Raw genomic sequence first — 25,589 nt, forward strand, 5'->3', positions numbered from 1 at the left:
ATGATGATCGTGATAGTGATAGTGATGATGATGGTGCTAGTGGTGGTAATGATGGTGATGATGACAGTGATGATAATGGTGATGGTAGTGATGCTTATGCTGGTGATGATGGTGATGATGATGGTGATGGTGGTGATGCTGATACTGGTGATGGTGGTGATGATGGTGATGGCATGATGATGATGCTGTTGATGGTGATGATAATGGTGATGGTGGTGATGCTGATACTGGTGATGGTGGTGATGATGATGGTGATGGTGATGATGATGCTGTTGATGGTGATGATGATGATGATGATGGTGATGCTGGTGATGTTGGTGATGATGGTGGTGATGCTGCTGCTGCTGCTGATGATGATGATGATGGTGATGATGGTGATGATTATGATGATAGTGATGATGATGGTGATGATCATGGTGATGGTGATGGTGATGATGGTGATGCTCTTGCTGCTGCTGCTGCTGAGGATTGTTGCTTTTTATTGAGAGGACAGTCCATAGTCTTAACAACTACCCCATGTGAACTTTTCTTCATTCCATCCCCAGCACCTACTTGCCTGACTTTGTGTGTTATGGGCAGGAAGTGACCCAGGGATCCAGACCAGAAGTCTTCTCTACTCTGAGAAGATGACAGGAGAACCCCTTTGTGGCCATTTTTCTTTTCCATCTGATGTTGTTGTGCTCATTATCTGTATTCATTTGTGGGCTGCAGTTTCAGCGGAGACTCCAAAAGCCACAGTGATTGCCTTTGAGAATTTTTTTTTTTTCACCAAACCCAAACCAAAAATGGTCACGTCTTTGAGAATTTTGAAGTCATCCAAAGTTTCTAGGGAGAAGACACCAAATTCTTTTCCCAAATTCTCCAACTCTTGTCCCACCAGCATGGAACCTGCCTAGGGCTCTGTGGGACCACATACTAAGCCAGACCAGCCAAATCCTGCTCACTACTCAAGGCAGTGAGGGCCTTGACTTTGGCCAATGTTCCATCCCCAAGGGGACACTTGGGAATTTCACTACAGTCTGCAGCTTGACTCTGTTGGTTACACAGTTGTCATTCTCCACAGCCTGATTTGAGTATGGTGTTTTTGTTCATAAATTCAGCAAGGATTTAACTGTTTCTGGCCCTGTCTCATGGCATTGTCTACACATCAGTCAAAATGGAACAGGTCACCCGCGCTGCCCTCCTGTTCATCTATTAATCATCTGGCAAATAAACCACTCAGTATCCTGCCCACCCCGGTAATGTTTGTGATGTAATTTGTTTGGATGCCCAAATGTCACCAGCGTTGATTGTAAGAGATGAAAAAAAAAAAATGCACTTGCTCAGCATAGCAAGCTCTAGGCCAAAATGTAAGCATGAAATCTCTGGTTTATTTTTGTAATAATGTTTACAGCTGTTTAATGACCCTGAAAAGGTTCAGTAGTCTGGTGTTCTGTATTTCAGAACAGGAGTGTATTATGCTTATAACAACCTTAGTTAAACAGTTTGAGCTACAACAATTGGAAAAATAGTGTTTAATAAGAAGCCATGGTATTCTAGGTGAAATTGTCTTAATTACTGTTTACCCTCAGCATAAGAAAGCAAGGTGGGCTTCAGGGACAGACTGAGGGTCATGTGAGCCTCCAGGAATGGGGTCTGCCTACTACTAGAAGTGCATGTTATGAGACGATTTTGAGTAAAATCCACAGTGGTGTTTGGAACCCCCCTTGCTGTGAACCCGAGTCCTAGACCCTGCAGAGCAACTTGGAGGTCAGGGACTCCTGCAAGGCTTCCGAGGTAGCAGTTTCACCCACATCGATGAAAAAGGGAGTATATTTAGTTGTGCTTGGCTAGACAACAATACTTGATTTTTTAAAATCCAGTGCAAATGGTTATTTTGAAAGCATTTTATTTTCCAACGATTCTTTTTCGTGGTATAAGGGAAAAGCTCTTTCATACAACTTACTGGCAAGATCTATATTTTTTTGGACTATTCATAAGATTACTTTTTTTTCTGTGCTAGCAAAATGAAACTGTGTTTTTGTGTAAAATTTATTTAGACTCGTAGCAGCTGGCATTTCTGGTGTCCTGATAGTTTTAAATTTCATTTTGAGTGAAAGATACAATTAGGTTCTCTATTGGAAGAGTTAAGTGAAAACTTTTGTCATTGATATCACAGGAAATAGTCTTGAAGGCAGAAATGCAAAATCAAAATAACCATTAGCACCATCAAAGGCAGCTGAATGGCTCACAGTACCTGCAATGATGGCAGTGATGAGACAGAATGTATTTTGATAATCTGCGTACCCAATGGTGGGTTTCATTTGCTGAGTGTGAAATTGCATTGTTCAAGAAGAAAACCTGTAATGTTTGGAAGCCTTCCCTGGGGCCCCTGCCTGTGTTTAGAGGTGCAGCCCAGGAGTTCCCACATTGTGATGAAGAATCCCGTGGCCACCAAGAGCCTAGCTTAGTTCTTCATCAATATTGGCTGTTGAGTTGAGTCCCCAAGGTACCCCATGACTCTGTGCTCAGAAAAGATCGGGGCTGGGGGGGATGTTGCCATATTTCTACGCTGGGGAGATGATGCTGCAGACACGAGAGTTTACAGTGGCCTTTAACTGTCCAGCCTCGGTAAGGACATTTGGCTGCCTTTGCAGAGTTAGGTAAATTATGTATTCATTGGTTCCTTCCATCAATCAACCAGGGTTTATTGATCCTCTTCCTTATAGGTTTCAGGCTGGGGCAATGAACTGAAGGCCAGGGGCAAACTGTTCTCACTGTTTAGTAGTTTGTTTGCTTGCTTTTAATTGTGCTAAGGGTTTTCCTGTCCAGGTGAACTGGTTCCATGAGTTCTTGCGGAGGTTATTCAAAGTCCTGGCTGCCCAATTGCCTTAAGCCCAGGATCATGGCCTGCCCTCTGCTGGCCCCTGGCTTCCGTTTTTAAAATTTTGATTCGGGGGTACGTGTGCATGTTTGTTAAGCTACATGGGTATATTGCATAATGCTGGGGACTGGGCCTCTAGTGCACCCATCGCCCAAATAGCAAACATTGTACCCTATAGGCAGTTTTATCAACCCTCCCTCCCCCCTCTCCCCACTTTTGGAGTCCCCAGGGTCTATTGTCTCCATCTTTATGTCCATGTATACCCAGTATTGAGATTAGCTCAACATGGATTAAAGACTTAAACATAAGTTGTGAAACTATAAAAAAATCCTAGAAACACCTAGAAAAACCTCTTCTGGACATCAGTCCAAGTGAATAATCTGTGGCTGCGGCTCCTGGGTCACGCAGCGCTGAATGAAGGGTCAGTGGGGCGTGTAGGGTAAAGTGCTCTGGCAGCGGGGTCGGGGGTGTGCTGTGGCAGGAGGCCCCTCCAGGGATGTTCCCTATGGGGCCTGTCAGGGAGCAGCATGGTCTGAAACGGAAGGCTTACTCCGTGGTGGGCTGGGGAAAGGGGTAATAAGACCTTCCATTAGGTCTTTTTTGAAAATTAAAAAAATTATCTTTTAAATTATTTTTATTTTTTGAGACAAGGTCTCATTCCCATTGCCCAGGCTGAAGTGCAGTGGTACGGATCATAGCTCACTGCAGTCTCGACTTCCCCAGGTTCAAGTGAGCCTCCCACCTCAGCCTCCCAAGTAGTTGGGACTACAGGGATGCACTGCCAAGCCTGGCTAATTATTTTATATTTTTAGTAGAGATGGGGCTTTGCCATGTGGCTTAGGCTGGCCTCAAACTCCTGGGGCTCAGCCTCCCAAAGTGCTGGGATTACATGTGTGAGCCATTGCATCCGGCCCCTTCCAACAGATCATCTCCTTTGCAGGCAACTCCACTTCCTCCAGGCCCGTGAGCTCTTATGTCTGCAGTTGGATTCAATCTTTTAACAGTAGGATTAATGATGCCTTAGTTTCCCAGTGTAGGCATTTGTATACATTTCTAGAGGGCTACCAGGTAGGGACTCCCCACCCTTCCCTCAACACAGACATACTTAATGTGCTTACACACACACAGAAACACACACACACACACACACACATATCAGACACCAAAGCTGAGATGGTTTCTCTTTTCCCCAGCTTTGCATTCAGCCTCAAAGGGACCTTTCATTGCTCCCCTGTTACTTGTGGACACTCTCTCACACTGGCCTCTTAGATCCACAGGCCCTCGAGGGCAGGTACATGGAAGGCCCCTGGCAAATACTGACTGAATGGCTAAGGTAAGGAATAAATGCATTCTGGATGAGTGAAGTGTCAAGGCTGGAGAAATTGGGGCTGACCCAGGTTTTGCGAGTCCCAGGCCGGGCCTGGGGCCAGCTTGTCCTGCCTCGGCTGTTTTGGCGCAGAGACAGCACACCAATTACCCCATACTCTTTCCAGGAACTCGTGCTTCCCTTTCTTGCTCTAAGTCGAGCAGCAGGCGTCAGTTACGACTGCCCCATTGCAGCGGCCTCAGCTGCACCTGCTTGAGGAATCACAGAGGATTCTGAGCTGACTATCGTGGTCCTGCTTCCCAGTAAGGCTCCGTGTAAGCTTCTCCCAGGCTTATTCAAGGGCTGGGGACCAATATCCTGGAAGCGTCTCCTGGGGAGCTGGCCAGCTCCTCTGAAACCCTGGGGTCTCTCATGGGTAGTGACGGTCAGTTAAGTTCTAAAGGGAACCATTGCTTTGTCTCCTAGTATTCAGCAATTGGGCCATCAGGAGTGGTCCAAGCCTGGGGTGATCACCATGGACACCTAGACTGGGAAAGTTGGGGGTGTAGACTCCCTTCCCTCCCCTCCCCTTCCCTCCCCTTCTCTTCCCTTCCCTTCCTTTTCTCTGTTTTTCGTCTTTTTAGACAGAGTCTCGCTCTGTTGCCCAGGCTGGGGTGCAATGGCGTGATCTCAGCTCACTGCAAGCTCCGCCTCCCGGGTTCCAGTGATTCTCCTGCCTCAGCCTCCCAAGTAGCTGGGATTACAGATGCCCACCACAACCCCCAGCTAAATTTTGTATTTTTAGTAGAGAGATTTTTAGTAGAGACGAAGTTTCAACATGTTGGTCAGGCTGATCGCAAACTCCTGACTTCAAGTGATCCACCCACCTTGGTCTCCTAAAGTGCTGGGATTACAGGCATGAGCCACCATGGCTGGCCAGGGGTGGCTTTCCCTTGGTGGTTTCTGAACCTTCAGCTTCTCAGTGGTAGCGAGAGACCCTTCCAACTCTGTCCGATTCTGATTGTAGGTGCTCTTGGACTTGTGCAGAGGCTGAGGTTAGGTCACATGACTGATTGTAGGTGCTCTTGGATTTGTAGGAAGGTTGAGGTTAGGGCACATGACTGATTTTAGGTGCTCTGGACTTGTGCAAAGGCTGAGGTTAGGTCACATAAGGTTGAGGTTAGAGTCTATTCACTCATTCATCCGTTCACTTGGGACATACCGAACCTAAGGGAAGCCAGCTCTGCATGAGGACCCAAGGCTTCATCTTTGACCAAGACAGATATACCCTCTGCCTTCACGGGAATGAAGCATGTCTGTAAAAGGATCAATGACAAAATGTTGCCCCCATGGTAAATGCTACGAAGAAGAAAGTAAAGTGTTGGGACAGAGAGAGGCTGGGGTGTCAGCCTCAGACAGGGTGGGCACAGAGGGCTTTTGTGAGAAAGGATGTGTGAGCTCAGACCCACATGAATAAGAACAGAGCCAACTATTAAAAGAACCAGGGCAACATGCATGTTCTAGAACATTCTATCCTCAGCTGACAATCTAGCAAAGGCATTTAAAGACCTTAAAGAGGTTACAAAGCTTTGTTAACTCCAGCCAGGATGGATGGATGGATAGATAGATAGATAGATAGATTTGAACAAAATAAAAGAATTCCATACTCAAACCAAACCTGAAAACTCCCACGTTCCTTAGTTGATGACTTGTATAGCATGAATCGTGGTGGTGTTGGGGGACATGGTCTTCAACACCATGCCCCTCATCCAAGCTGATTTGCAGTCTCGCCGCATTCCACATTCAGCCTTCTCTCCCTCCTGCTGAATTGGCGTCAGCTCATCAGCGGCAACCTGAAAATAGCCTGTCTTCCTGGATTCATATCTTCTGAGCTGGCCAACTGGGTAGCCTTTGGAAGTGGGCCAGCCCTGTTGGCCTTAGACTTTCCAAACTTCCACGGAGCTGTTGGGTAGAATTCTGAGCAATCCCGTGTGGCTTCAGGGTCATGATCCCTGTTGGCTCAGAAGAGGAGCCAGTGCAGCTGTATGGGGCTTGAAGGTGGAGAGAGGGTGCCAGACAGGGCCCTGGGGCCTCCAGCAACCTCTGTACACTGTGCCTGCTCCTCCCTGCTGGATAGTGGGTGTCATGAGTCCTGGGGCTGGTAGGTCTTGTCACCATCATGTCTCCAGTGGCAAGGCTAGGGACTGGCACATGGAAGGATCTCGGTAAGTTTGTTGAATGAATGCAGCAACCTCCATGGGATATTAGCTTTTTTCTGACCAACCTCCAAAATGGGCCTGTGTGTTTTAAGAAAATTTGAGTGTAGACTGACCCCAGAAACAAAAAGGAAAGATAACAAGCTGGAAGCCTTCTACTATGGCAAGTGCCCATGCACCTTTACGTGTGTCTTCACGCTTTGCACAGTTGTGTATATCTTTCATTCGTGGACACAGTTGGCCCAGCACCACCACTGTAATCCCTCGGCCGCCTGGAAATAAACATTCATGGCTCTTTCTTCCCTTCCCTTGCAAGATAGACTCACCACCCTACTCCTCCTGCCAAGGAAGTCAGATCTCCCATTGGAGACCCTCCATGCCACACAGTCTCCTGTTGGGAGGCCCAGCAAGCAGCAGACCCTGCCGAGCCTGCCTGTGCTTCCTCCACAGTTGAGCTCTATCCCCACAGGTCCCCCTGGTTAATCACTTAGCCCAGAAATCAGTCCTGGCTGGGGTTAAGCACAGCTCCTGGACCACCTAGCTGCCCAACACATCTAAACAATGGGATGCAAGAGGAGAGGTGTGTGCAAAGATGATTCCAATGGCAGGAAACAAATTTGGAGTCCTTCAGGTGGAAGACATAGCTGGAAATGGAAGGACCCCAGGCAGGGGTTCATTGCCTTGCAAAGTTGAGCTCCCCATATGCTCCAATGTGGAAGAGGCTGTTTCCTCTGCGCCCCCGGAACCATCTGGTTTTAGCCATTCTGCACAGGCTGGAGAGGGGGCAGAGAGGACTATTAAAGACAATTATGCAGACCAGCTTTGAACGATAGTGTTTAACAAACAACTTTGAGTTCTAATTTTCTGCAAAACACATACTGCAGGTACAATTTGTACTCATTATTGTATATTGGGAAAGTTATTAAAAACACTCAAACTTGGTTGAGACTTCCTATGGCATCATCCCTGGATTTTAATGGGTTTTTATCTAGTTCTATAAAAGATCTCTTTAAACCCAATCGAAGTCCCTGCTTTGGATATCTTGCCACTGAAGGATGGGAAGAGTCCCATTATAAGGTATCAGTGTTTCCTTTGACCCAAATTTGAACAACTTCAACAATCTGCTAAGATTCCGTCAGGAGATAATTTATACTTCTTTTGATGGGCACAGTTACCAAATGACAAAATAACAGTGTTTCGTAACATAAGGGTTAAATCTTAATCTCTGAGGTTTGCAAAGCCGCTACTCGCAGTCTCCTTAAAATTTAATATACCTCGTTAATGCTTCCTTGCAAACACTGAAGGATTTTTATGATTATAATCATGTGTTACAGCACCTAGTACTGTTTCTAAGCAGCATACTAATCAGCTTAATGAGATATTACTGCACTTTTTGTTGACTAAAGCAAAATCCCTTTTATTGTTCTAAAGCCTGTCCTTTACTTTATTTTTTCCCAAAACATTATCTTGTTTTATTATGTACCAGTAAATATCATGCCATTGGGTTTTTTTTTTTTTTTTTTGGCCAAATCATAAAATGATCTCTTTCATCTCAGACTGGTGAATGTATTGAATGTAGTAAACGGAAACAGAAGTTCCAAGTGGGTTTATTTGGTCTTATGGGAAAAGTCATTCTGCTCTCAGGCAAACTTTGGACTGAACCAACAGGTACAGGTGCGACAATGGGGCAATGGAGAAAAAGTTTCACACGTAGACCCTTGATTTGTTATTAGGTGTTGAAAGTGGTAAAACATTAATAATTTAAAGGTGAATGAATAATTGCAGTCTGTAAATAGAAAATACAAGGAAGACGATCTGTCGCCAAAACAAATTGGAGGAGCAATGCCATATTGCATAATTGGCATTTAATAATTCATTTTTTTATTATTGTTTTTGACTAGAATTCCTTAGCATGATTATGTGTAGGTAAGGCATGAAATGCAAATTCCCTGCCCGCCAATGCTATTGATTCATGGCGCCATAGCCGCACCTGGCACGGATCTGAACTCTGCCTCTCTTTTCAGGGATGGAAGAAGCGAGCCTGTGCCTTGGAGTGTCTTCGGCGGAGCCGGAAGCTGAGCCCCACCTGAGCGGCCCCGTCCTCAACGGCCAGTATGCCATGAGTCAGAAGCTGCACCAGATCACCTCCCAGCTCAGCCATGCCTTCCCCGAGCTCCATCCCCGGCCCAACCCCGAGGAGAAGCCCCCCGCATCCCTGGAGGAGAAAGCCCACGTGCCCATGAGCGGCCAGCCCATGGGCAGTCAGATGGCGCTCCTGGCCAACCAGCTGGGCCGGGAGGTGGACACCAGCCTCAACGGGAGGGTGGACCTGCAGCAGTTCCTCAACGGGCAGAACCTGGGTATCATGTCCCAGATGAGCGACATCGAGGACGACGCCCGCAAGAACCGCAAGTACCCGTGCCCGCTCTGTGGCAAGCGCTTCCGCTTCAACAGCATCCTCTCCCTGCACATGCGTACGCACACGGGCGAGAAGCCCTTCAAGTGCCCGTACTGCGACCACAGGGCGGCGCAGAAGGGGAACCTCAAGATCCACCTGCGGACCCACAAGCTGGGCAACCTGGGCAAGGGGCGCGGGCGCGTGCGCGAGGAGAACCGCCTGCTGCACGAGCTGGAGGAGCGTGCCATTCTGCGGGACAAGCAGCTGAAGGGCAGCCTGCTGCAGCCACGGCCCGACCTGAAGCCCCCGCCGCACGCCCAGCAGGCCCCGCTGGCCGCCTGCACCCTGGCCCTGCCCGCCAACCATAGCGTGCCCGATGTGGCCCACCCGGTGCCCTCGCCCAAGCCGGCCAGCGTGCAAGAGGATGCGGTGGCCCCGGCGGCGGGCTTCCGCTGTACCTTCTGCAAGGGCAAATTCAAGAAGCGCGAGGAGCTGGACCGCCACATCCGCATCCTGCACAAGCCCTACAAGTGCACGCTGTGCGACTTCGCGGCTTCGCAGGAAGAGGAGCTCATCAGCCACGTGGAGAAGGCACACATCACCGCCGAGTCGGCCCAGGGCCAGGGCCCCAATGGCGGTGGGGAACAGTCGGCCAACGAATTCCGCTGCGAGGTGTGCGGCCAGGTGTTCAGCCAGGCGTGGTTCCTCAAGGGCCACATGCGCAAGCACAAAGACTCCTTTGAGCACTGCTGCCAGATCTGCGGCCGGCGCTTCAAGGAGCCCTGGTTCCTCAAGAACCACATGAAGGTCCACCTCAACAAACTGTCGGTGAAGAACAAGTCCCCCAGCGACCCCGAGGTGCCTGTGCCCATGGGCAGCATGTCCCAGGAGGCCCACGCTAACCTGTACTCCAGGTACCTCTCCTGCCTGCAGAGCGGCTTCATGGCCCCGGACAAAGCCGGCCTGAGCGAGCCCAGCCAGCTCTATGGCAAGGGCGAACTGCCCATGAAGGAGAAGGAAGCGTTAGGGAAGCTGCTGTCTCCCATCTCCAGCATGGCCCACGGCGTCCCGGAGGGGGACAAGCACTCCCTCCTGGGATGCCTCAACCTCGTGCCGCCGCTGAAATCCAGCTGCATCGAGCGGCTGCAGGCGGCTGCCAAGGCTGCGGAGATGGACCCCGTGAACAGCTACCAGGCTTGGCAGCTCATGGCCAGGGGCATGGCCATGGAACATGGCTTCTTGTCTAAAGAGCATCCGCTGCAGCGCAACCACGAAGACACTTTGGCAAACGCCGGGGTTCTGTTTGATAAGGAGAAGCGGGAGTACGTGTTAGTGGGAGCAGATGGCTCCAAGCAGAAAATGCCTGCTGATTTGGTTCACAGCACTAAAGTGGGCAGCCAGAGAGACCTGCCAAGTAAGCTCGACCCTTTAGAAAGCAGTCGGGATTTTTTGTCACACGGGCTGAACCAGACGCTCGAGTATAACCTGCAGGGTCCTGGGAACATGAAGGAGAAGCCCACCGAGTGCCCCGACTGCGGCCGGGTGTTCCGCACCTACCACCAGGTGGTCGTGCACTCCCGTGTCCACAAGCGGGACCGCAAGGGTGAGGAGGACGGGCTGCATGTGGGCCTGGATGAGCGGCGTGGCTCGGGTAGTGACCAGGAGTCTCAGTCGGTGAGCCGCTCCACCACGCCGGGCTCCTCCAATGTCACCGAGGAGAGCGGGGTCGGAGGCGGCCTCTCCCAGACCGGGAGTGCCCAGGAGGACAGCCCGCACCCCTCCTCGCCGTCCTCCTCAGGTAGGTTAGCCGGGAGGTGGGGAGAAGCAGCTTGCACAGCAGCCCTGCCCAGGGCTGCCTGGTTCTGCTCCCAGGCCTCCAGTCAGTTCCAAGGCCAGTGGGTCTTGATCGAGGACATGGGTGTGTTGAACACTGGGCCATGCCTTTCTTTCCCTCCCTGACTGGAGGGAAAGGGCAGTCCTTTCACCTCTTAGGCCTTCCCTTGAGCACTGGCTACCAAGAAAGTAGGTTGAGGTCAGGCATGGTGGCTCATGCCTGTAATCTCAGCACTTTGGGCCACCGAGGCAGGTGGATCACTTGAGGTCAGGGCTTTGAGGCCAGCCTGGCCAACATGGAGAAACCCCATCTCTACTAAAAGTCCAAAAATTAGGCAAACGTGATGGTGCATGCCTGTAATCCTAGCTATTCAGGAGGCTAAGGCAGGAGAATCGCTTGAGCCTGGGAGGCGGAGGCTGCAGTGAGCCAAGATCACACCACAGCACTCCAGTCTGAGTGACAGAGTGAGACACTGTCTAAAAAAAAAAAAAAAAAAAAAAAGAGAGAAAGAAGAAAGTTGCCAGGCGGTACATTTTTCAGTGGACATAATCTACCTTTTTCTTGCAATTGTCCAACCCCATTTCATGGCCTGACGCTGTCGGCTATCATCTCGTCTCTGGAACTCAGGAGCTGGCATTCTGCTCTATCCCTGGGTGTGAATGTGTAAGTTCCAAACTTCACCGTCTTTCTCTCCTGCTTGGCGTAGTCCCATAATTCTCTTACGCAGGCACCGCAGTCTCCCTCCCTAAGCCAAACCTATCTTCTGGCCCCTTCCAAAATTACGACATGGCTCACCTGCCAGATCTGAGTGACCTAAAGAGCCCCACCACTTTCCTCTGATGGTTTGGAAGAGTACAGGCATTTGAAACACAGACGCATGACTGTTATGTCTTAAATTGTACTGTGTTACACGGGCGATACAGCTTTGGGGTCTAAAATAGCAAAGCAGAAAATCTGTCATCAAACTGTCTGTGAAATGATGAAGCTTCTTGGCCCAGTTAAAAAAAAAACAAACCTAAAACAACAACAACAGCAACAACAACAAAAACACGCTAGCCTCAGATGGCTAAATTAAAATCACCACCTAACAGCGGGTAAGGTGTTGCCTTCATCCATATTTCCAAAGCCCCTTACTAATGGGTAGTAAATTGAAAGTTATATCTTTAGCCCTTTATAAAGAAAGCACCTCGCTAATACTGTAATCATTCTGCAGCCTAACAACAGAGGAAATCATGCCATAACAAATACCCTGTTACTAATGGCAACATTGATTTCTGCAATCAGCCATTAAGTCTAGAAAATGAAAGACAGTTTGAGGCACCTCGAGGCACTGCCTTGCCCACTGTTAAAGACGTAGCAGCACACTGTTGAGGGTCATTTTTAAAAAGTTTTTTCTTCTTTCTTGATCCCACCCTCACTCCTTGGTTTAGATACCTATTTCGATCTTGGAGGCAATTCACGGCTGCACTTATTAAGTAGATGCCAGTTTTAGCTTTGCTGTTACAGTCATACTCTTCTTCTAGGACAAAATTAGTATTAAAATAAAGTGGGACTCTGCCGGCTTATTACAAACCAGTAAAGAATTGTTAAGACACATAAATCTGGTCTGCACATTCCAGAGATTCCGATAGCACTTAATGCCGCTGCTTAAATACCCATGAAACACACTGTCTACTCCTGGAGTCCTAGACTTGTTTGGGATTTATTACTGATGAGACGCTTAGGAAGTGTCTAACCAGCAGCATGAGTGCCATGGAGGCGTGAGGTCACACTACCTGGAGCGATTGCCACAAGGAACACACTAAGATTCGAGGGAAGGGTTTCCACCATGTAAACATAAATCCCTACACGAGAGGCAGCCAAGTGCCCAGGTGTCCCAATGTCAGGAGGAACTCTTTCTGGTCTCCTAGGATGAGGTCTCCTCTTCTGGCATGTGTCATCTCTGATTTTGAATTGGGACCTTTACAGGACAGGATGCAGACAGCAAACTGTTTCCCCTAAGGTTTTAGAGTGACGTGGAGTTGACATTGACAGATTTCCATCCCTTTCTCAGACCTGAAATGGAAGGTTTTCGGCAGAATATTCCGACACCAAATGTTCAGCTTCACTAATGACGAGTTTACCGTGTTTTTCTCACCTTCTGGCCAAGTGATAGCCCTCATGCTATTCCCATCTCTGTTGCTTGCCCATCTCTCAGTGCTCGGTTGAAAAAACCCATTTTGCTTAAAAAGAACCAACCGTGCTCATGACTCAAAAGAGAATTATACTTGAGTTGTGGTTATCTTCTCACTTTTATTTCCCCTCATTGAAGTATTTTACAATTGTGAATACTGATTCTTTCATTTCTGGTTGACTTCTTTGTTTTCTTCATATTCAAATTAGACCCTTTCATAATTTTCTGACTAAGTAGGAGAATTGAGGTCATACCAATATGCAACCCGAATCAGCTGTGCGTCTGGGGCATTCAGGTTTCCCTGGGATTTAGGACTCTTAACCAAATCTGGTTAGTCCTCCCTCTTATTTCCAACAAGTTTGACTTGTATAAAAGTGCGATTAAAATAAGCATTTAAATAAAAATCTGGGTACAATGGGTATTTTATTATTACCTGTTAAAGAGAAACCTGCAAGGTGAAGGAGAGAGAAAAAAAATCTTTAAGCCCTTAAGTAAAGAAAGAAGTACTTATTAAGGCTTCTATTAAGAAATAACTGCAAAACACGGTTTTACAAATTTCTCAGACTGCATAACAATGTCGCAAAACTTAATTTGCATCACTTGATTCTTTTTTTTGTTGAAAACTGGGTCAGTAGGGCCTGAGAAACTATTTTTTCAGATCTTAACCAATGAATTCTTCTTTATAAATCGCTGCTCTTAACATGATAGTAGTTCTGAATTCATCATAAAAAACCTTTTTACAGAGCCTCTTAGAACAGATCTCTAGAAGAAGGCTTACAATGAGTGGCAGAGACGTCCTTTGTTATCTGATGTAATTCTTTGCAAAGAAGGATTGGGAACGGAGTGGCTGTTTAAAAATGTCTTGCTCAGACCGAGACGAAGAAGGGGTCAAGTTTGCAATCAAACAGTTATTGCCGAGATGGGCGACTGTCACTGGCTAGGCTAATGTGGGATGCAGCTGTTTGTTATGTGAGCAAAAGAATGTTTGAATCAGTGAACATGTGAAAATGATTCCAGTGAACCAGAAAATGTGTTTGTTCTTTGGCTCTCCAAACTGCTGAGAACCAAGCTTAAGATCAACTGCGAAAACTAGGACCTTTGACAAATTGAGAGGTCATATTTTCTAGCAGAAAATGGACAAAACTAGTCACACAGATCACTTCCCCATCTTCCCCCTTTGTTTTATTTTTGTTGTGTTGTTGTTTATTTGACTTACCAGTAATTTCACACCGTGGTCAATGTCATTCCTGCCTCCGTGTACAATGCAAAGAGAAACTATTTGGAAAGCAGCAGCTTATAAATTTTACTCTTTTATGACATTTAGAAAGCGGGGTGGCTGTTTCGATACCTCCTCGTTTCTGGCTTGCATGCAGACACTCTTATGGCATTAATCTTTGCATCTTTCTCTAAAACCTCCTCTAAGGCTGAGCTCGAATCCTAGCTTTGCTCTGAGTCAGAAAATGACCAAAGTTCTGTTTCTGCAGATTTTGCTTTGGAAATCACACTCAGAATAATTAAAATTTAATGTACTAAGAAACGACACTGTTCATTATATCCAACAGGGCAGTTACCTTCCGAATTCCCCGTAATTTTGGAGTGGGGATAATTGAAGTGTTGATGGTGGGAAGGGGGTAATTGAATGCATTGACCCTCTGTTCATTAAATAAAGTCGGCTAAGTTACAGGATCAATGGAAAGCCAGGGAGAGATGCAAAGATGAAAATATCGTTAACCCCTACTACTTCTGGTATAATATTTTGAGATGGACAAGGATTATTTGGTCAGCTGGGCTAAAAGCCTTGCGACGTCTTCTTTTGTTGTTAGAGCTGCATTCCTGAAATGCTGGGTCTCCATCCCATTGACCACAGCATCAAAGGCCTTTATCTGGGGCGCTCTCGCATTTACATGGGGTGTATAGTGATATGATAGATTTTCTTTCTTTTCCACCTCTTTTTCTCATGTGGCTTCCCCTCCCTGCCCCCATTCACGATAACCAGTGCCTGCTCCATACACAAACAAATCCAGGCACCCAAAAGAAGAAAAAGAAAAAAAATTTGAGTTTGAGGATTAAGATCTTCATTTTTTTTTTTTTTTTTTTTTTTTTGCTTGTGCATTCCAATTGTTCTTAAAATATTTGGCAATGTCAATTAGTAACTGAGCAGAGTTAGCTGATGAACACAATTTTCCAGTAGACTGAGCACCCTATTGTTGCCGAGCGAACAGCAGATTTCTGAGGTCATTATCATTCGCTGGTTGCTTGGCCCAGCTGCTTCCTGCTGCAAAAGCCAAACTTTATACCGGAGCTCGGGGAGGCTGCAGCAACAGGGGGCTGGAAGGGGGGAGAGGGGAGCTGGCTGCAGAGCCGAAGACAGTCATTATCAGCAGAGGAAACAGAAAGTAAAAGTTTCCAGGCAATTCCAGGAAAACTGCCGGAGCAGGCTTCTTCCTCCTGTTCCATTCCAACCACCTTTCACCTCTAGGCAGGGAATTAAAAAGGACTTGGGGAGACCCCCCTGAGCATGGTGGCAACTAATCTCTTTGCAGAGTGGAACTTTGGAAAACAATAATCCCATTTATAAATAATACTTAAAAATTTTTTAGCCCAGGCTCAAGCATGTGAGTGATGCCCTCTTAGGTAGACTCCTTCATTGTTTTTTATATATATATATATATATGTCATTTTAAAAATGATATTAGGAACTTGAAATTAGTCAACTTGGGGATGACAAATAGGCAACATTATTTAATTTTCCAGAGGGACCTTATGAACAGATTATAGTCTGAGATTCCTTTTAAAATCACATTTAGCCTTAAATGTTCCCCCTCCCCCTTCCCCTGTTCCCTGCTTCCTTATTTTTCTGCCCCCACCCCACCCCAACTCCAGCCTCCCTTCCCCACCTCCTAATTTGGGAGCTGGTTCAGTGAGATGAAAAGCTGCACTTTTTTTAAAGCTCAGCTGTGAAAGCCGAGCGCCATATGCAGCCCTTCCGTCCCTGCCGTGGAAGCGTGTGCAGGCGGCCGCCGTGTTTGCGGAGATTTACGGAGGCTCGGCTCGTGTGTGCCGAAGCTGTGCCCAGGCGGACGCCAGCCAAGGCCCGTCCCCTGAGCTGAGAGCCGAGAGCTGAGGTGGCCGCCCGCCTAGACGAATAAGCCGGCTGGTCAGGTGTCTCCTGGGGAATGTCAGATGGGGCACAGGGTCAGAGGTCCCCGTGTCCTCCCCTGGCGGCCACCTTTCTGCTGGGGCCCCAGGGTGGTCTGTCCACTCGGGACACCCTTCTCATGCCGGGATCGCCGTTGCTCTCAGATGCTGGTTCATGTGCGGCTGTCGCATCGTGCTCCTCCTTCCCTGGGAGCCGGATGCCTACCAGCAGTTTCTTTTCGTAAATTTCCCATTCACTTGGGGAACTTGTATCATCTTGTGTTTAGAAGCGATAGTTTGGGATCAACCAGTAACACTTCGGGGCTTTTACCATCTTTCTGACCCCTTTATATGGAGCCATAAATCCCACTTCTCTGGGGCTGCTTGATGCCACTCCACCGTCACTTGGCATTTCAGAAAGAGGGTGCTTGCACAGGCTCTGCAAGTCTTCAAATTGGGAGTGTAACATCAGAGATGTGCGACATAAAATCCCAGAGGCAGAGCACCCTCTCTGGGTTTTGCTTGCGAGGGATTAGATTCCAGGCCGGGGGGTCACTCAAATGTGTTTCTCTGGAGGCCTCACTTGGCCCATCTGCGGGATGGATACCGCGTTGCCTGAGCTGCCCTTCTGTTTCCAGCACTCCTGCCCGCTGAGCTTCTGAGGAGCTCCATGATGCTTTCCTCCCTACACATGTTAGCCCAAGGGACGGAAACACTCGTTTAAACCTAAATTTAATGGAAATAAGGAAAACATAGATGAGCTAAGGACAGGTTACAATGAGGCAAGGAATTAAGCAGTCAATTTTCAAAACAGAGCTTGAAGCATTAGCTGCGTGATTTCCATTAACTTGAATGGGAGGTTCCAGGCTCAGGACTTGACCACCACCTTGGATGTGTTGGGGTGGGAGTCAGTAATTTGCGTTGCAAACAGCCACAGTGGACACTCTGATTGATGGTTTGGCCAAAACCAGGTATCACGAGCTTCCAGGGTCTGACTCTTACCCACTCGCATGCTTACCGTGCACTCAGGTAGCTGGGAAATGATGCCCACCGTGTTATGTAACCTGCCATGGATCACTTCTGCAGAGCTGGGGCAGCCTCTGCATAGAGAGCAGATTGGGGTCCTTGTGGTTGCCCGGATCCCTTCACTGCCAGGTTGCTTATCTTTCCAATTCCTTCTCTGGTTTGAATCTTTGTGTCCTGCTCATAGGAAATGCGTTCCCAGGAAGGGTAAGGTAAGACTTTCTTCCTCTACACCTGAGCGCATTTCCCAGGTCTGCCCCTTCTCCCCAAGAAGTTTCTGGCAGGGAGCTCTGATGTTTCAAAGGGGTGGGTACAGGGCTGTCTTCAACAAGGCCCCTGTTACAGTGGCCTCGAAATTCCACTGGGTTCTAGAGAGAGATCGTGGGGATACTTGGCGATCTAGAGATGGAGACAGTGAATTTCATGGGGAAAAACTGTGCAGGGAGCATTTGGAAGCCTTTTGAGCCCGGGAAGTCAGGGGAGTGAGTAGTTAACTCCTTTACCCGTAGAGCTGTTTTGGAGCATTGATGGCAGGGGTGGAGAAACACCTGCAGAGATCAGGAGATTGGATTTGTGCACACTTCCCAAATCTGTGATGACTGGGCTGGAACCTTTGCCATCTGTGACCCTTGGGCCTGTTTGCTGCCCTTCTGGGTGTCTCACCTCCCTTCGCCTTCCTCTCCTCTGTCGGCATCTGATGGGCACATCTCTCCACCCTTGTTGATGGTGCTGGCATGTGGAGGAAGGAGGCGGGGGCTGAGCGAGGCTTGCAAATGCAGAGGAAAGGGACTCTCCAAGAGGGGTGTATGGTGTTGGGGGGGTGGGCAGGTGGTGGGGGGACTCTGATCTCCCCAGGAAGTGAGCGTCGCTGCAGCTGAGAGCGGCCATGGGTCCCCCTTGCCTTTTCCTGGCAGGATGGGGCGATGGCAACATTTACTTAAGCTGTGGAGTCTGGCACTGCCGCAGCCAGGCGCCATCTGGAAAGCCCTTTTCAGAAAGCTGTGCCCCCCTCCCCACTCCCAAAAGGAACTTAGGGGAACAGGACTTGGGCAGAGCTATGGGACTTGTTTCTTGGGCAGAACCTGCTCATTAAGGCACCTGAGCTGGGCTGGGGTCCCCTGGGAGCCAGGTAGCTAAGAAAGGTCTACATCGGGGTGCATGTGGGCTCTTTGCTCTCTGTGGGGCCTCTCGGTTCATCCTCAAGCCAGGTTTGGTTTAGGTTTACCAGGGCTGTATTTCCATCTATTTGTTTTTGTTGCATTTTGCATACTGTCTTCACCTAAGTCCTTGCATATTGTGAGTATGATGGGGTGGCGCCAGCCGGGATTGGTCAGTGACTGCACCTTCCCGGTAATAGCAGGGCTGATTAGCAGAATATAAGAAATGAGTGCTGTGCCTCTGAAATGTGCCTGCGAGACAGGATCTAGAATTCAGCGGCTCAGCTTGCAACAAACAGGGCCAAACTAAGCACAGAGATTTGCCACCATCCTTTCCCTGAGCCACATCTTCAAAAAAGACCGCAGAGTCCCAAAACAATGCATGTCTGAACAAACATCATCTTCAGCTACCTGATGGGTGGGCCTGGGCAAAATGGGGGCCGTGCCGAAAGCAAGGGCAGCGGTCCAGGCAGAATTCATTTGCCTCCTGTTCCCACCACCCCCAAGAGAAAGTTGTCCAGGGCTTAACTTCTTGTGGGACCCATCTCTTTGTTGCTGTGAGCCTTGGGGTTTTTGTGTGACATGTGGCATGTGTCTGGGAGAAGCGAGAGGCACAGCACAAGCTGACTCCTTGGCTTGGCTGCCCACCACGCCACATGGGAGGCCGGCCCTCCCATTAGCGGTGCCCAGCCAGGAGGCTGCCTCCAATGTGGGCATGAGGATGGGCTTGGCTTTAACACCTCCTCACTTGCTTCCAAAGGACGGGGTCATTTTCCAGCTTTTCTTGCAAGCAGTGTCTACCTTTGGGGAACCTTTCAGTTTTACTCTGTGCCATGGGGCCCAGGACATTTCACAGAGAAATCAGTTCTTTCCCTTACAGAGGCAACTTGTAGGACTAGACTTTTGGCCAAAGCTAGTTTCTTTTCTTTTGTTTGACCTCAGTTCCAAAACCATTTGATGCACGATGAAACAGGTTCGCGCCACAGTGCTCTCTTCTCCTCATTAAAGTAATGTCCAGAAACTCTTAGCACGGTGGTTGTCATCGTGGTTTTTGGACACTCTCAGTTGTCCTCAATCATCTTGAGAGGCATTTTGGAACAGGTCCAACATGTTAACGTTGAGTTCAACATGAAGTGTGTTCAGTGGTGGTTTTCTTGAAGAACAAGACAGATACATGCTTCTCTTTATTGCTAAATGTGTATGTATTTTAGATTTGTTGCTAAAATATGTGTTTTTATTTTCATTTCATTTCATTTTTTAAAAATTCAGTAATTTGCCCTGAAAAATTGGAGTGATCCCTCAGCAAAGCTGCTGTGTGGCATCATAATCCCTGTTGAGGGAGAAGGCTTGGCAATATTCATGTCCGTCCCTGACTGGGGCCAGACTCCTCAGAAATGTCCTTATTAGTGACCTTCAAAACCTTTCCACTTGGGGCCGGGCACAGTGGCTCACTCCTGTAATCCCAATACTTTGGGAGGCTGAGGCAGGTGGATCACCTGAGGTCAGGAGTTCGAGACCAGCCTGGCCAACATGGTGAAACCTTGTCTCTACTAAAAACGCAAAAATTAGCCAGGCATTGTGGTGGGTGCCTGTAATGCCAGCTATTCGGGAGGCTGAGGCAGGAGAGTCGCTTGAATCTGGGAGGTGGAGTTTGCAGTCAGTTGAGATCGTGCCATTGCACTCCAGCCTGGGCAACAGGAGCGAAACTCCGTCTCAAAAACAAACAAACAAACAAATAAACAAAACCTTTCCACTTGGTCTCCTCCACGAGTCCCGTTCACTGACTTTATGATGCTGTTGTTGTTCAATGACTTCATTATTCTTTTTTTCTTACTATAAAGTAATTCTCGTTCATCTTGGACTTTTAAGAGATACAGATAAATAAAAAATAAAAAAATTAAATATGTATGCCTATCACCACTCAGGAATAATCACTGTGAACTTTTATTTTTGCTAAACTAGTAAATATTTTGTTATTGATGCATAGTTTATGTATAGATTTTCGGGTAAATGTGCTAATTTGATACATTCATATAATGTATAAAGATGGTATCAGGGTAATTGGGACGTTCATCACCTTAAATATTTATCTTGGCTGGACCCAGAGGCTCATGCCTGTATTCCAACACTTTGGGAGGCCGAGGTGGGCAGATCACTTGAACCCAGCACTGGGCAATATAGCAAAACCCTGTCTCTATAAAAAACACAAAAATTAGCCAGGGTATTATTAGCACACGCCTGTAGTCCCAGCTACAGCTACTTGGCAGGGTGAGGTGAGAGGATTCCTTAGGCCCAAGAGGTGGAGGTTGCAGTGAGCTGAGATCATGTCGCTGCACTCCAGCCTGGGCAGCAGAGCAAAAACCTGTCTCAAAAAATATTATCTTTTGTCTATTCTAGACACATTTGAATTATTCTCTTTTGGCTATATTGAAATGTACAATAGATTATTGTTAACTCTAGTCACCCTACTGATCTATCAAACTCTAGGTGAATATTTTTAATTTATACTTTTCCAGTCCTTTTTATGCAACTAAAAATGTAGTTAGCAAAAAAGTACATACTTCTGTGTAAGTTCTTACTGAAATGTATGTCATATTTTTTTCTTGTCATTGAACATTTCACACCAGGATCAGCAAAGTTTTCCTATAAAGAACCAGCTACTGAGTATTTTTGGCTTTAGGGGCCACGTGGGTTCTGTAGTAAACATTCAGTTCTTTCATAAATAAGAGTGTGATGGTATTTCAATAAAACTTTATTTACAAAAATTGGCAATGGTCCAGATTTGGCCCCTGGGCTGTTGCTTGCAGATTCCTGTCCTAATAGTAATAGTTATACTTTTTTTTTCCCCAGGCTTTACACAAGTAATATGCACATGGAGGAAATACTAGAAATATGGGGAATCCAAGAAAAGCTCTACATCTATGAAATGGTTTAGCCAATCTCTGATTCGCGAACACAGGACTTGTTTCCTTTTTTTTTGGCCTAAGAAGCAACCTCTGAGGTGTACATTTCTGCAGCGTTTGTGACCCCATTGATCATTCTGTTCTTCTGCACTGTTATTTCCTTAGGTGAGTCACCTCACAGTAGAGTCTCCGGTTGCAGGCTGGCGAGCCCGAGGCTGCAGAGTTAAACCACCCACTGTGTGCTGTGGCTCTAGACTGTTTTACGCTGGTGTTTGCACCATGAGAAAATCCCCTTCTAAGATTGTACTGAAGCCTGTCTCCCTGAAGCTAGGTAGTTTCCTATCGCCAAGCCACTCTGTGACTTATTTGTTCATTCATAAATACACTTACTTGTTTATTCAATCATTAATTCACTTCTTTATTCATTGAAGGATGAAATGCTTATCAAGTGGGTTCTGAACACTGAGCAAGGCATCAGGTACTGGAGATGCAAAGATGAGTAGAGGCCGGGAGTGGTGGCTCACGCCTGTAATCCCAGCACTTTGGGAAGCCAAGGTGGGCAGATCACTTGAGGTCAGGAGTTCGAGACCAGCCTGGCCAACATGGCAAAACCCCATCTCTACTAAAAATACAAAGACTAGCCAAGTGTGGTGGTGGTCGCCTGTAATCCCAGCTACTAGGGAGGCGGAGGCAGGAGAATTTGCTTGAATCCGGGAGGCGGAGGTTGTGATGAGCTGCAATAGCACCACTGTACTCCAGCCTAGGCAACAGAGTGAGACTTCATCTCAAAAAAAACAAAAAAAAAAAAAAACAAAAAAACCATGAATAGAGATGCATCTCAGCATCTGGAAGCCCACAGTTTCTAGGTGCTAGACAGGTAATTCACAGAGTAAGATAGACACATGGGAGGGTTTACCCTGGGGCCTGTGGGAGCACCTTGGTACCCACATTTGTTCTCAAAGGACCTGAAAGGGCAAGGAACCACTTCAGTTAGCTCAATAACTTCTTTGGCAAGGAGTAACTCTTTCCTTCTGTAGAATCAGGCCAATCCTGGTGACTTCCTGGAGGAAGCAGACAAGTCTCTTTCAGCCACTGTGGCTGGCTGCCATCCTTTCCCTGACTGGGAGCCACAGTCTAAGTAAATGCCTCGTCACATCCAGAAGAGGCCCTGGGAGAAGAGTCCAGCAGGTGCTTCCCAGGAAGGCATCCCAGGCTAGGAAGGGAGGGAGAGAGGGCTGGAGCAGGACGGGAGCTGCTGAGGCTGGGTGAAAGCTTTATTGCACCCCACACACCACATGGGGGACCTTCCCGAGGGAGAGTACTCTGGGGGACGTAGGACAGCTCTTCACACCAGAAAGTGAGAGGCAGGCTCCTGGCTCCAGCTCATGGCCCCCTGACCATGCTGTCCTTGGAGGCAGTGGCTCATGAATGGAGGAAGGCACATCAGGTAGTCGGGGGTGTGAGGCTCCTCCTGGGACCCTGCAGCTGGAGCGTGCAGAAAACCTGTGAGGCCCCCTACTGGCAGGGCGGTCTCAGGTTTTATCCATTTCCCTGTCTGCCTTAGGAACGGTCCATACCTGCCCCACAGGGGCTCTGGGTGAATGGGAGGGCTGCACCCCCAGTATGTCAGGACGTCCATCTGCAGCCTGCAGCAGAGGATTGCAGGCACTTGTGGATACGGCCGCTCTTCTTTTTGGGTGGTGGGATGTGAACTGAACGCAGACTTGCTATGAGAATGGGTGGAAATGACTTCTAGTCAATTGCCCTTTATTTTCTCATGAAACAAAACATCATATGCTTAGATATTCAGCCAGAGACAAGCATATTTTCTCACGTTAAAGAAAAGGCTGAGGGCGGAATGTCCCCACTTCACTTCGGAGCCTGGCCCCACACACATTTTCGGGGCCATGCATTTAGTCATCCTGCTGGACTATTTAGGCAGCTGGCTTTCCTTGTCTGGGCTTTGGCTTTTTCCTCCACATCGTGGGAATTTACATGGGGAAGTATACAAGATTCTGAGACACCTCTCAGCTTCCATTTCTCCTGCGTCTTTCATTGTTTCCCTGCACCTTTCTCTCCTCTCCCTTCCTAAATGTTTCCATGGCCCGAGGGTGACTTTAAAGGGTCTTATCTGCTGTTCCTTGAGTAGAGAATTAGTGTTCCTAGGGTCCAAGGATTTCCTCGATTTCCTGCTGACTTTTGCATCCAAACTTCATCGTGTGGTCTCTGAGGGACCCACATGCCTGGTGAGGGGCTGGGGAGACTCTCTTCTATCTCATTTCCCAAGCGCCCCCTTCCACCTCCCATCTCTCCTGAATGCCATAGAGGTGGAGTCTTGCAGCTGGAGGGGCGCTGCCAGGGTCCCTGCTTCACCCAGCATGACTGTGAGTAGGGTAGCTGTGGCCGAGGGCTCTGGTGCTGGCCCTCAGGAGCTGTGTGGTCCAGCAAGGGCTCCTCACCCTCTCTGTGCCTTGGTTTCCTCCATGTAGACATGAGGACAATGGTAGTGTTTGCCTCTCTTTATAAAGCTGTTAGTGAAGACTCCAGTGCTCGATAGACATTGTCTGTTATGAGGTTTATTTCTGCGCTCCACAATACAAACACAAACAGGTGAAAATGGGCAACTCGGCCAGGGGAGTGGTTGTGTTTTCATTTTTACTATTTTAATTTTTTTTTTTACCCCATTGAATGTTAATTTCATTTGGGTACGTCTTCCTTCCTTCCTTCCTTCCTTCCTTCCTTCCTTCCTTCCTTCCTTCCTTTCTTTTCTTTTCTTTTCTTTTCTTTTCTCTTTTCTTTTCTTTTCTTTTCTTTTCTTTTCTTTTCTTTTCTTTTCTTTTCTTTTCTTTTCTTTTCTTTTCTTTTCTTTTCTTTTCTTTTCTTTGATAGAATCTCTCCCTGTCGCCCAGGCTGGAGAGCAGTGGCTCCATCTTGGCTCACTTCAACCTCTGCTTTCCGGGTTCAAGTGTTTCTCCCACTTCAGACTCCCGAGTAGCCGGGACTACAGGTGCATCCCATCAAGCCTGGCTAATTTTTGTATTTTTAGTGAGATAGGGTTTTACCATGTTGGCCAGGCTGTTCTCAAACTCCTGACCTCAAGTGACCCACCCGTCTCAGCCTCCCAAAGTGCTGGGATTACAGGCCTGAGCCACTGCACCTGGCCTGCAGAGTGGTTGTTGGGAGCTGTGCAGCACACAGGGTTGACCTCACTGGTTTGTTTCATTGAATCTGGTAGTCATTTGTCTATGTCCCTGGTGCGATGGTGGGACCAGTTGTTTGCATCACGCTCTCTTCGCTGGAGGTCGATTAGGGTGCCCTTGTTGAGCAGTCACTGATGCTGTCCCAGGCAGGCAGCTTTTCTTCTCTGTGTGGAGTGAATTCAAGATGGTTTAGTTCCTGCCCAACCTGCCCCACCCATTGTGTTGCCACAGTGAGTCTCAATTCAAACCGACTTTAACTACAACTATAACCACAGAGGAGCAGTGATTCATGGAACTGGAAGTTCTGGACTCTAAGTGAGGTGGAGTTAGCAGCTCAAATGGCATCCCCATGGACTTTCCTTATAGTAGCCAAAGGGCTGCCACAGCTCACATCTCACATCCCCATGCCACCAAACAGAGGAGCACTTTTTTCTGGAGGCCTAGCAATGATCTTCTTGCATCCTACTAGGTGTTTTTGTATTATTATGCCCATTCCTGAACCAGTCACTACTGCCAGAGGAATGGGGTGTACCACTTGGTTCATGGCAAGCAGGTTAGTCCTTGGGGGAGTGGGAAAGAGAGAATGCTAGCTCATCTGTCCCATGGCCAAATGTGACAGAGAGAAGCTTTCTCACAGAGATTCAGATGGAGGAAGAGGCATGGAGCTTGGGCAACTAAATGGTGTCTGAAATGTCACCACTCCGAGATTCTTCCAGTAGCAGAGGCACTGGCTCTCCTGCTCAGGACACCTGAAGAGGCGTCCCGGCATCCTTGAGCAAGGTGGTTTGGAGTCTGCACCTGGTGACGAGGTTCTGTCCCTCCCCTTCCCCCGTCCCGGAGATATGACTGTGTTACATAGGACAGCGAGTTCTTTGGTCACTTTCTCCAGGAGTCCATTCCTGCCTGTTCTCTTCTTTTTTGGTAATACTGAGTCTCATCTCAGCCCAGAGTGACAATGGACACCAACAAAGCCAAATGACATGTCCTTCCATGTGGCCACGGTGTGTGCATGGCTGTGTCCTCGTCATGTTAGTGGAGAAAGGGGTGGCACCCAAGAGGAAGGGAAGGTGGGATTCCCTGCTCTTGAGGAGAAGCGGGTCTGTCTTTGGGAATGGCACACACGTAAAAGAGAGTTGGGAGGCCACAGAGAAACAGTGGTTAGCTCAGGGATTGCGGCTTAGGGTGCAGGGCCTGGGACGTCCTCTCAAGCACAGGGGAACAGCCTGGTCATCTTCCTTGCGCCTCCTTCTCTTTCCTTGCCGCCTCCCCAGGTAGAAACAAGATGCCTTCCCCCAAACCTGTATTTGTCCTCACTCTGAAGGACACGGTAGGATATAAGACTGCAGGGTCAGGCCGTGTGGGTGCATCGGAGGAGTTG

The 25,589-nt window shown here is 48.0% G+C and overlaps 1 protein-coding gene across 30 annotated transcripts in view; it reads left to right on the top strand.

Annotated features, from left to right (window-relative positions):
- LOC105495610 (zinc finger protein 536) overlaps window positions 1-25,589 on the top strand; it is a 491,361-nt gene that overhangs the window by 213,973 nt on the left and 251,799 nt on the right. For all 30 annotated transcript variants that reach the window (XR_011617373.1, XM_071086002.1, XM_071086012.1 and 27 more), the window contains one exon: window positions 8,410-10,581. Coding sequence is in view for 29 of the 30 variants with exons in the window: in XM_071086002.1 (XP_070942103.1) it covers window positions 8,410-10,581 (2,172 nt within the window). In the remaining variant the exon portion in view is untranslated. The remainder of the gene's footprint in view (window positions 1-8,409; window positions 10,582-25,589) is intronic.

The sequence above is a fragment of the Macaca nemestrina genome, chromosome 20, assembly GCF_043159975.1.
Source record: "Macaca nemestrina isolate mMacNem1 chromosome 20, mMacNem.hap1, whole genome shotgun sequence".
NCBI classification, from domain to species: Eukaryota; Metazoa; Chordata; class Mammalia; order Primates; family Cercopithecidae; genus Macaca; species Macaca nemestrina.